Source organism: Populus trichocarpa, chromosome 12 (assembly GCF_000002775.5).
Source record: "Populus trichocarpa isolate Nisqually-1 chromosome 12, P.trichocarpa_v4.1, whole genome shotgun sequence".
In the NCBI taxonomy this organism is placed as follows: domain Eukaryota; kingdom Viridiplantae; phylum Streptophyta; class Magnoliopsida; order Malpighiales; family Salicaceae; genus Populus; species Populus trichocarpa.
This window is the reverse complement of record NC_037296.2, coordinates 3,397,251-3,408,823: the sequence shown is the minus strand read 5'-3', so window position 1 is coordinate 3,408,823 and position 11,573 is coordinate 3,397,251. Positions and strand designations below refer to the sequence as shown.

The following is an 11,573-nucleotide window of genomic DNA, read 5'->3' as shown; positions in this document are numbered from 1 at the left end:
CCCCTTCCCTTCCTTTTTATTTCTCTTTTCTTCCTTCCCCTGTTTTCACCATTCCCTTCCTCTCTCGTACTTTCAGCTACCCTGCTCTTCTGTTCATCAGATTCCTAGAAAACCGATTCCTTACCTTTTATGTTTTTATTTCCTGCTGTAGTCAAAGACAGAACAGAACTGAACTGAAACTGAAGTCAGTTTAAGTTAGCTGGGATTGGAATCGGATTTCTAGTTCCTGTTCTGGTAAGTTTGTTATTGATCTGGTGCTTTGTTTTACTGTTAAATTTCTTTTCATAGTACTGTAGCAGCAAAAATATCTGACGGTAAATATTTGGAATTAAAAATCTAGTGGGTGGATGGGTGGTTGGTTACAGTGTTTTTTGTTTTTTGATTAAGGTGATGATGATGTTAATTACTGTCATTAATGTTCAGGGGATTTTTCACTGACTCAAAAAAAAAAGAACCCATTTCAATGGCTGCTGCTTCTAAGGTACTCCCTCCCTCTCTCTCTCTCTCTCTCTCTCTTGTTTTCTTGAGTTTAAGATGTAAGGTTTTTATGCTTAATTATGGAGATTTTTTTTTTTGATGAGTTAGTTTTATGAAATGTTTGCATCTATTAATTGGGTTATTCAAGACTTGAAATGGGTTTCTTTATATGATGCTGTAAATGGCAAATGAATAATTAATGATATTCTCTTTCTCTGTTTTTTTTTTGGCTTCTTTGACTGTTGATTGCTGGATGACTCCATTAGAAGCTTTGTGTTAAGATCTGTTTGGAATTGGATTTAAGAGATGGTAATTTAAGATTTTTTTAATATTAAAAAAAGAGAAAAAAAGGAATGTGGTTTCGACGTTTTGGTAGAGCTGAGTTGGAGTTTCTGTGGAAATATCTTCATTTGGCATCATCCATTGCATGTTCTCTCCCCTTGTTTCAGTTTCTTTCCGATAGGAATTTATCAATAATTTCTTGCTAGTGTAAGGAGAAATATTGGGCTAATTCTTTTGGTATGGATACAGGAGCAAATGGAAGGCACGAATCTGAACTCCTTTGGTAAAGCTTGTGATTTCGGTACCAATAGCTGCGAACAATCTGAAACTGATATCCGGATGCAGGAGCTGTATTCATTTGGGAGTGATAATGTGCCCAAGGTTCCGTTCTTTCCTAATGCGGAGCAATTATGCTTCATCTTCCTATGTGATTATGCGACGAATGCCTTTGGCGTTTTCCTTTGTTCACAGTCTCGGAATTTTCCTCTATATTTTAATAGGTGAGGAAGCCTTACACTATTACAAAACAAAGGGAAAAATGGACAGATGAAGAGCACCAGAGATTCCTGGAAGCTCTAAAGCTGTATGGTCGTGGCTGGCGTAGAATACAAGGTAAGTGTAAGTTAAGGTCATATTATTGTGCTTCAAAGCTTTTCTGATATGTTGTGATACGATGAAATTGCTCTTATGTTCATGCAGAGCATGTAGGCACCAAAACTGCTGTTCAAATCCGAAGCCATGCTCAAAAATATTTCTCTAAGGTCTGGTTCTTGTGATCCAGTAACCGGATTTTCTGTGATTGTTAAAGTGTGTTGGAACCTTTGTGAATCCATGGAGTGCAAGCAATCTCCAGTGGGTTTATTTGATTGAATTGACTTTCACATTAATGTTTTTCTCCTCTTGATTTCAGGTGGTCCGGGAGCCTGGTGGTATCAACGAGAGCTCCCTCAAACCAATTGAGATACCTCCTCCTCGTCCAAAGAGGAAACCTGCACATCCTTACCCTCGTAAACCAGTCAATGTCCTTGAAGTTACAGGAGCCTCCAGTCAACTTGAAAGATCTCCATCCCCTAATTCATCAGTGTCAGAGAAAGAAAACCAATCTCCCACCTCCGTTTTATCTGCTTTGGCTTCAGATACATTTGGATCTGCACTTTCAGAGCCGTGTAATGCATGCTCTTCACCTACCTCATGTACCACTGAAATGCACTCTATTAGTTTATCACCTAGTGCAAAAGAAACTGAACATGGAACATCAAATTCATCTGGAGAGGAAAAAGGAAATTTGTCATTGGTCCAAATGTCTTTGTCACTCCTGGAGAATTTTTTGTCCGAGGTAACATGAATTATTCTGTCAGATTCAATTTATTTCTCTTTTGTTTATTATAATTAAACTCTTATCCTTGCTAGGTTTCTGAGTTTATTTATTTTATTATCGTACTTTAAGGTTAAGAAATTTGAGCTGGGTTCAAAGAACACAGTATGTGCTGAACATGATGCCGCCAAAAAAGCATCTTCCGCTAGTATAAAGCTTTTTGGAATGACAGTGAAGATAGTAGATTCACAGAAAGAATCTCCTCCAGGTGCCGAAATTGTTTTGCCAGTGATATCCAATGAGAATCATGACAATGTTGATGCTGACAAAGAGAAGCCTGCTCACACACTGCAGCGGAAACAATCAGACACAGAGTTATCACTTGGAATGGCAAATAGTAACCAGAATCTGTGGCCATCTCCAGCTTCAGTTTTTCATTGCACAGAAATGCAGGGAGACAATGCAAATTATTTTGCAACCAACTCTTCCATACCTTGGTGGACCCTTTGCCAAGGTGTGCCATTCTTGTACCTCACATCAAATGACCATACCTCAGCACAGAAACCTATACCTTGTGTGGAAGAAAGATTTGAAGAAAAAGAAATTCTTAATGAAAGATCTTGTACCAGTTCAAACGTGTTTTCAGTAGGTGATTTGGAGAATGGGGAGAGGAATTTGGATGTTGATTCTCAATGTGGACAACCTTCTGTTGAGGGAACATCCAGCCTCCAGAAGAGCACAAGGGGGTTCGTGCCATATAAAAGATGTTTAGGAGAGAGAGATGTGAAATCAACAGTGATTATATCAGAAGAGCGAGAGCGACAAAGAGCTCGAGTATATTCGTAGCATTCCCTTCATTAACCGGTTAAAGAGCTGACTTAGATTGGATGAGGGTGCTATAGCGTAATTAAGATGATCACTGACAGATTTTAGTAAACACACCTGGGATACCATTTGCTTCTCTTTCAGTTTATCCACGGAGCTCCCTTCAAGTCACCATATGTGCTGGCATATAAGAGATGCTTCTGGATGCAAATGATGCTCATTGATTGCAGCACATTTCTACAGTTTCATGTCGCAATTGTTTCAGAAGTGGAGCAATCGGGGGTGCTTCTGGAAGCTCTTCGAGGAGTTGATAAATCACACACAGGTTTCATCATTCTTATCCATATTTCAGAACTTGAATTGTCACACCAGACGATAAAAGAAGAGTTGCATTTATGTCCATTGCTATTGATAGTGCTAGTGGCTCGTCATTCACTGTTGCAGTTGTTTCAGACTTTAATTTATTTCTGCACTTCATTGTAATCTTGTATGTGCCGGTGTAACTGCCCTTGCTTGCAATCTTTGTAATCCAAAGTCGATTCATCAGTCCAAATCTATTGATAAAGCAAGTTTTTAACTCTTAACCTGACTCGAATAATTGAGAGGAAACATTGTTTGAGATTTTATGTAACTGCCTGTTTCCATCGACAAATTAATTGGATGGCTGATTGAAGTGAATGTGACTTGCAAGACGAGCATGGTTCGGTGCCTCGTACATTCATCAGTGGAGAGAAAGGTACTGCCAAGAGGAAGGTGCTACCATTTTCCAGTACTGCCAAGAGGAAGATACTGCCATATTGAAGTTGAGAAGTTTCAATCTCTGGTCTTTGTGAAAGTTTAGTTTTTTTTTTTCAATCCTGCGGGTACTTCTGCTCCTATGATTGCATCTTTAGCTGCTTCATTAATGGTGCTTCATTTTCACAGCATACATCCTAATGGAAGAGAGATCAAATCATATTCACTTCAAGCAGTCCTTTAAGTGAAACACAGTTCATATTACTTGTTATTCCACAGAGATGGGGCCAGGGTGCAGTGCCTTTCTTCATCTTTATTTTTTATCTCGAAGCACCACATTGCGTTACACCACCTGCTAGACTGCACATAAAACTCGGCCTTGAAAATGATAAAAGGCTTATATTGACTGCTTCAAAAACTACAAAAATGGCGGAACCAGTTGAAATGGGGGGAGCTCCAGCTGCGTTACATGGTGTGTCAATGGACATGGGTTCTGGATGTGGTGTTGGAAACAGGCTATTTGATGCTGGTTTATGCCCTCAGAAACCCAAGTATTTTGCCAATTTGCGTTGGGGTAGGTTGCAGAAGATATCCTGAACACCATTGGGACCTTTAACGCTTTCAGATTTCAATGTTCTTCTAGATTTACTAACCAAGTTGCCCATGCATCAAGTAAAACGGCTAGTTGGCAACCTTGGTTTGAACGTATCTGGGTTGAAGAGAGCTCAAGTTCTATATTTTCTCTTCTTGCTTCTGAAGTGTCAAGTTTGAGCTATTAAATATATAGTCTGCAGAAGCTTGGGTGATAAATAATAATAATAATAATCATAATAAGAGTTGAATTCAATCGCGAACGACAATTTTTTTTGAGATCCTAACAAAGGTAGATTCACAATTTTATACAATCCATTGAACATTTCAAGATAACAGATGTTTCTTTCTTCCTGTTATCCACAAATAAATTTTTTGATGAGTTGCTACAGCTCTATCTCAATTGTGTTATCCACAAATAAAAATTTTGATGAGTTGCTACAGCTCTATCTCAATTGTGTTATCCACAAATAAAAATTTTGATGAGTTGCTACAGCTCTATCTCAATTGTGTTTGATGATAACTCCATAATAGCATGTCGTGACTAGCTCTTCGCAACTATCTGTGGCCATAGTTGTGGCTTTGGCGAAGCTCTGATCTGGGTTTTGCAACTTCCACAAATATTACTCTGCCATCTAGAAACTGAAGGGAAGTGATTCAAAATCTTGCAGTGTTTCAAGCCATCTCACATTTGTTAAAGAAGAACAAATGAAAAATATGATAAAAATTACAAGGAAATCCTAACATTTTGGAATATAGGCCTTTGGAGGGGTAAATTAGGTCCAGACAACAAGCAGAGACCCTACAACTTTCTGGCTCATCAATATAGATTCTGGGGTTAACTACAAAAATACCGCTCACCTATTAGCTCATTCACAATGCTACCCTTTATCAATTCTGGGAATCAATCACTAAATATCATCAATGTTACCCTCTCAGCTAGTCTCTGTTGAAAATAATTAACAAAATCATCAAATTTTTCACATGCCATGCATTTACTTCATTGAGTCATGAGGTGGGAGGGAAAAAAACCTGACAAAATCCCAAAAATCACCCGCTTCATCAATGTTTTTTTTCTTGTTCTTATGTCATGATTGTGAAGGGAATCATTTAGACCAACTGCATCATCGAGGTTTCGACAAAGCTTGGAATCTTTACGTAAACTCATATAATTAACTCAGCCAAGATATTAGAGATCAGGTCGTTCATTTTCAAATCATTGTGAAAAAGCATGGATACTTTTATGTTAATATTCTGCAAGCACCACTAGTTTAACTGGCAACACCGTGTTGAAAAACCAAATGGCAAAACACTTTGCCTGTTAAATGTGAATTTACCATAAATATTTCTAAACTAATAATAACAAGCACTAGCTAAGGATGGCATAAGAATAACCTGCACAAAGACAGCAGTCTTAGCAAACAAAAACAGTATCAAGATCATGAAATTTATCAAGGAAAGGCATTTCCACAAACAGGAGAGTTGCATGTGAAAATATGCATGTCTAGAACAAAGCATTCATCAAGTTACAAGTAGTTTGGGAAAATGGTAGCTAATTGGAATCTATGTCTACTCTAATCACTTTTGGCGATGTATTAACAACGAATGTCCTGGTTACACTCATGTGTGCATGCGTATGTGTTGTCTTTATCAACACTCACCAACTCTTCTCTAGCTTATTCAATTCTTTCTGTACGTGTTCTGGTTACAGTCATCATAGTAAACTATTTCCACAACTTCTTTGTGGATCAGGACACCATAAATCTCATTTTGAAACCATTATACTCAAGGAAGTAATGTCGCTTAGTATTTGACACAAAGGATTACACAAAGGATTATCCGCTACGCAGAAAGAATAAAATAATGATTCAGATTGGATGATACAATTCCCTAAGAAAATGACACCTAGAACATACCTTGCCATGCATTCCCTCAATAGCTTTTTGAGCTTCCTCCTCAGTCTCGTAACGAAGGAAGGCAAAGCCTCTCGGTCTTTTAGCTACTTTATCCATTACCAAATTGACTGTTAAAGACAGAGAGAACAAGAATACTTTTAGAAGCCTATAATAAATGATGAACATACTGGAAACACTAAAAATGCCTAACCAGCTCTACGAACTAAAAGCAACATAATGTTCACTGGTCTCACCATCTACAAGTTGGCCAAAATTCTGGAAAGCATTTCGCAAACTCTCTTCAGTAGTACGAAAGGATAACCCTGTATTAAACGCACAAAATTACAGCATTGAAATAGGCAATGGAGTTGAAAACAAAAGGTCTGGATTCCTAGGTGAGCTGCATGCAATACTATTCAGTAAGACATGTTTCTTATAAGTTATAACGATGCTGAAAGTGAAATAATTTCTTTTTATGATTTCCTTGTGATGTTGCTGAGATGAACAGTTTCTTTTTATGACACTACAACCAATAAATAGCACAAGAAATTTATGTTAGAATTAATTTTGAAGTTTTCATTCAAAGTGTCTTTTAGTTCTTCTAGCTGTCTCTTAGATATATACATGTAACTATTAAAGTTTATTTTTTAAGTCCCTTGAATTATCCTAGACTAGTATAAATACGTGTTCACAGTATTGTAAGTCCAAGTCCAAGTTTATAAGGACTTCCTCTCTTAGGGGAGAAATGTAATATGAATGAGATTTGTTTTTCACCATGATTCCCATTTTTCCTTTTCTCCTTCAAATATTTCTAACAGGTTATAACTCCCAAGCAAAACCCCAAAGGGTATATCCTCCTTTCTCATCAAAATGAAGCCGTTTCAGACCCATTCACGATCCCAAAATGATCTCTCAAATTGCAGATAATGAACAAAACAAGAATATAACTATATGAGGACTTTTGAAATTGTCTTCAATCTTGGTTTTCATTTCCAATACTTTTGATCATTTTGAACCGGGACACATGTGATCATTGAGTACCAAAAAAAGCTTAGGGCCTACTCAATTTTCATAGGTTATTCATCAAGCGTTCAAGCACATACAAGACAAGGTTCGTCATGGATGCATGATATTAGGTTCCTCAACAGAACCAAACCAAAGTGAAATAAGTTTGAAAAACAAAAAAAATTATGAAATGAAAAGATTTTAAGAAAAATGTGAATGGCAATCAAACATTATACATAGTACAATTCACGTGGTAGGCATTAAGAAAATAGAACTCCAATTCACCAAAATAAGAGCAGCCCATATATGCAATCTCAGCAAGGATAGTATTTGTAATCATTACATGTGAAAGGAATAAACAAGAAAGAATCTACTAATTAGCATTAAAAGGGAAATAAAACATGAGAAAGAAAACTAACCACTGACATAAAGCTTGGTTTTTCTGAAGTTGAAACCAAAAGAGGAAGGAGAAGAAGCTGAAGAAGGGAGACAAGCCAAGACTGAGCAACAGCTGCAACTGTTTTCAAGTCTTTGTCTTTCAATATAGTTTAAGGTGAAGTAAGGGAAACGGCTTCTTCTAACCTTAGTTTTAGCACTATCCCATGAAAGAGATGGGTTCATTATCATGGTTTTCTCTTTAAAGGATGAAACTGGACTTGGATTTGGTGCGATTTTGAAGCTGAAGATTGTGCTTGCTGTTGCCATTTTCTTCTCCCAGCAATAGAGTGAGAGTTCTTTCTTTCAAGTCCAATCTTGTTAGATACTTAGATTTTGTTGGATGGGAATTCTCTAATCTAGACCTTACATTTTGGTTTTGCTCAATAAAGTAAAGGATATTTTGTTAATCGTTCAATCGAGTCCTTATATTATATATTGCTGCAATTAAATGTCAAAGATAAATGGGTTTTGTTTTTATTGGTCAGAAAGTGCTTTTTAAAATTTTTAAATTTAAATTTAAATTTAATTTTTTTATGTTGATAAATTATTTTGATATGTCGATATAAAAAAATATATTATTTTAATATATTTTTAAATAAAAAAACATTTTAAAAAACAACTACTATCATAATCTCAAACAGCATAAAAAAATATACAAAAAAATATTTCATTCCATTTGATTTGACTGAATTAAACTAAAATATTGAATTTAATTCAATTCCGAAAAATTTAAGCTTTGGAATGAAATAAATCTGATATGTTTTTAAGAATTTGCTTGGAATATTTATATATATTAGGATTGAAAATATTTAATGTTAATTTAAATAAACCTGGCAGTTTTTTTAAGAATTTTCCTGGAATTAGATATCTATATACATTAGGATTGAAAACATTTAATGTTAATCTATTTTATTTTATGTAAAAATAGAGAAAATAGCCTTTGAAGTTTTTTTTAGGAATTGTATCAAATTTATTTCCAAGAAAATCCATCCCAAATGACTATTTGATAGTGACTCGATTCGATGAAAATGAACAGAAATTACAGTGGAACAAATCAAATTAAAAATTCTTAGTAGTGATATTATTCAGTTTCTTGATAAGATGGAATGAGATTCGAAAAGGATTTTAAATATTTTTTCCTCCTGCTAACAAGGTATTATTTACTCCTGTTTGTTCAAAGTGCTGAAATGTGTTCTATGGCTCATTTACAGGAATTCGGTGGTGGCAGGCATCGAAACGTCAGCTCCTTCATGATAAGTTCTGCAGAATCTGAGCACTGGAAGGTTGGCAAAAGTGCTTCATTTTAGGCAATTATGTGTCTGCTAGATACTGGAGTTGTTTCAGGGCAGAGATAGTCATTGTGGTGGCTATCCAAATGCACAAGCTCACACTCGTTCTTGTTTCTCCTTCCCCTGTTTCCATTTTATGCCTTCCTCTTTGCTCATCTTTATTTATGATCATGAAGTGACCGAGTTTTGTATTGTTGACATATAGCAAAAGATAGTGTACAATTTGTCATTCAGGATGCCCAGAAGAGAGTCAAACTTCTGTTAGGATTATATGAATTAGACATAAAACAAAGAGGCGAGCTCAGGAGAGGCGAGGCCATGCAGAAGGGCGGCGCTAGCTCAGTTGGGTCATCCCTTTTGGAAGAGATTGACATCGTCTTTCTGCATCAAGGAATGATTTTATACTTTTGACACCATCCTAGAGCACTCAGTTCGCTCGTCACTTACAGCCTACTGGTGCGGTTTATTGCTGACAAGTTTGCTTTAGATCCTAGCAGCAAGTTTGCTGATCATTGAGAAATTGTCGTTGGAGGTGAAACTTGTTCAGTAAATGCTGCAAGTTTCTTAAAATACAGTAGATAAAGGAAGTCTTCCTTCTCAATTATTTGTTCTTTCTCAAGTCTTCTATTTATTTTCAAAAACGCAGTGTTGGGAATTGATTTTTGAAATTTGAACATAAGAAGTCGGGAACTATTAAATTTATCTCATAATAAAAGAATTCTAGGATTAGACAAGACCAAGCTCATAAAAAATGAAGGAATTAAATGTTGAAGAATTATATAGGGTAAAAACAATACCTCTTTCGAAAATTTGGCAAAGCAACAAAAAATTTTTTAAAAGAATGAGAATAAAATCTATTAGGAAAAAAATTTACTAAGGGTGAAAAAAATAACAATAAAAAAATAAGGATTAAATTTAACATAGTAGAAAATTGAATGATGGTGAAATCGAAAGAAAAACTTAATTCAATGAATTATTTCAAAAAAAATTATAACTAAAAGAACATGGACTAAATAAAAAAAATAAAAGTTTAGGGGCTGACTTGAAAAATTGGATGGCAAGCGCAAACACTGAGAAAAAGAGTGAAAGAAAGAAGAAAAAAAAATGACCATCAATGACAAACTGTACCTTCTATCGATGCACGCACCACATATACAAGGAGAAGATGTTGAGACAAAGTTAAAGCCACCCCGGAATGGTTTTTTTGGCTACTAGAATCAGTCGCATGCATTGTTTGAAGACGGCGGAGCGGCTAACGCGTGCGCACCACGTGTTAACCTTTTTTATATTCTTTTTTAATTATTAAAATACTCAAATGATTCCACCCCAACCAATTAATTATAAAAAAAACTAGCAACAAAATAACACAAATATCCTTTAATCAATTAAATTATTTGATACCAGGGATGTTTTACTGTGCAACAATATTGAGAATAACAAAAATGCCATCTATTTTCATGTTATTTTTTTTAAAGGGAAAAAAATATTATTTTACTGTGCATTTTTAATTTAAAATACAAAACTAACCTTGAGTAGAAGTTCAAAAAATAATTTCTTTTAAGAGTAATTTTGTTAATTCACATACAATCCAAACACAAAATACCTATCCTGCCCTTAATTAATTTTAGAACTCCAAAATTGTCCCAATGCAAAAACTATTTTACTTTTAAACATATGATAAAAAGCTTTTTTTTTAGGTTAAGAAGGAGAAAATACTATTCCCGTCTATAATAAATTACGTCTAAATGAAAAATATTTTCTTTTTTTCTTTGGGTTGTTTTTTTTTAATTAGTATTAGAATGGTATAAAAAGAGAAATGATACTTTAGTTGTTAATCTTGAGGTCTAAAACACACCTCTCTTTTAGGGAGTAAAAACAAAGAATTGCTTCTGTTGTGTCAAGTTTTTAGTTTTGGAAAAACAATATTGGAGGTTAATATTTGTTCAGTAATTAAATGCTATAATTTTTATTAATTGAAATGCATTGAAGTAATAATAAATCGAGTCTTCAATGAGGAAGAGGCAGGAAGTCAATAAACTCAATAAAAGAAGTCTAGTACTATTCTGATTAATTATTTGTGTTCTATTTCAGATGATAGTTTTTGAACCGCATCTGATGTATGTATGGATTGAGTAGGTTAACTAGTGTTATTAAAGTTAATAAAAAAATTTAAAAAACATGTTTTATAAAAGTTAAATCAATTCTTGACCAAGTTTTTTTTTTAGTTTAATGTGGGTGTCCGGGCCAGCTTGCGCGAATCTCGACTAATTCCACAGGCCCTGAAGTTAACGATCATGTAAGCCTCTAGTGACTATTATATGAGTAACCACAGGGCTCGAACCTGAGATCACAGAAGGAGCAAACCTCTTGATCCCAAGCTCTTACCACTGAGCCACCACCTAGATGATTAATTCTTGTCCAAGTTTAATAAACATGTAATGTGATATAATTATCATTTTAAAGAAATTAAATCAAGTTTTGATGGAGTTATATTAGTTTTTTTTATACCTAGCTTAAACTAGAAGCAGCTTATCTATTCGTTTGAAGACGGGTGTGATGTGATATAATTATCATAAAATCAAATTAAATTTTTTTTTTTGTAATTATAAGTGTTTGAATCAGTTTACGTGCACCTCGATTAATTCTTTAAGGCCCTAAAATTAACGATTATATAAGTCTCTAGTAGCTCTAAGGTTCATAAAACTTGAATTAATGATATTT

General features: G+C 34.8%; 2 protein-coding genes across 4 annotated transcripts; one reads left to right on the top strand and one right to left on the bottom strand.

The window, feature by feature from the left end:
- On the top strand, positions 1-3,483 carry LOC7485192 (protein REVEILLE 7). The gene is made up of 7 exons (XM_002317688.4): positions 1-234; positions 424-481; positions 1,009-1,140; positions 1,260-1,371; positions 1,459-1,520; positions 1,670-2,095; positions 2,207-3,483. The coding sequence occupies exons 2-7, from the start codon at positions 464-466 to the stop codon at positions 2,918-2,920; spliced, it is 1,464 nt and encodes a 487-aa protein (XP_002317724.1). The 5' UTR covers positions 1-234; positions 424-463; the 3' UTR covers positions 2,921-3,483.
- A 954-nt stretch (positions 3,484-4,437) lies between these two features.
- On the bottom strand, positions 4,438-7,881 carry LOC7485193 (organelle RRM domain-containing protein 6, chloroplastic). Of its 3 annotated transcripts, none has more exons than XM_024582406.2 (4): positions 7,545-7,881; positions 6,375-6,443; positions 6,142-6,248; positions 4,438-4,860 (listed from the first exon to the last, which is right to left on the bottom strand). In XM_024582406.2, exons 1-4 carry the CDS (start codon positions 7,828-7,830, stop codon positions 4,849-4,851), a joined length of 474 nt encoding a protein of 157 aa, XP_024438174.1. In that variant the 5' UTR covers positions 7,831-7,881; the 3' UTR covers positions 4,438-4,848. The 3 variants fall into 3 exon arrangements, with proteins under 3 accessions (XP_024438174.1, XP_002318331.1, XP_024438173.1); XM_002318295.4 differs by having other exon boundaries at positions 4,438-4,867; positions 7,545-7,880; XM_024582405.2 differs by lacking the exon at positions 4,438-4,860 and adding an exon at positions 5,445-5,620.
- Between the last annotated feature and the right edge of the window lie 3,692 nt (positions 7,882-11,573).

Bases quoted from the DNA above. Each gene is read 5' to 3' on its own strand.
- LOC7485192 (XM_002317688.4), top strand. The intron at 1,521-1,669 runs GTCTGGTTCTTG...TCTTGATTTCAG, and splicing joins CTCAAAAATATTTCTCTAAG to GTGGTCCGGGAGCCTGGTGG. The intron at 2,096-2,206 runs GTAACATGAATT...TCGTACTTTAAG, and splicing joins TGGAGAATTTTTTGTCCGAG to GTTAAGAAATTTGAGCTGGG.
- LOC7485193 (XM_002318295.4), bottom strand. From the start codon at position 7,830: ATGGCAACAGCAAGCACAATCTTCAGCTTCAAAATCGCACCAAATCCA. The intron at 6,444-7,544 runs GTTAGTTTTCTT...CGTTTAATACAG, and splicing joins AACCAAGCTTTATGTCAGTG to GGTTATCCTTTCGTACTACT. The intron at 6,249-6,374 runs GTGAGACCAGTG...TGTCTTTAACAG, and splicing joins TTTTGGCCAACTTGTAGATG to TCAATTTGGTAATGGATAAA.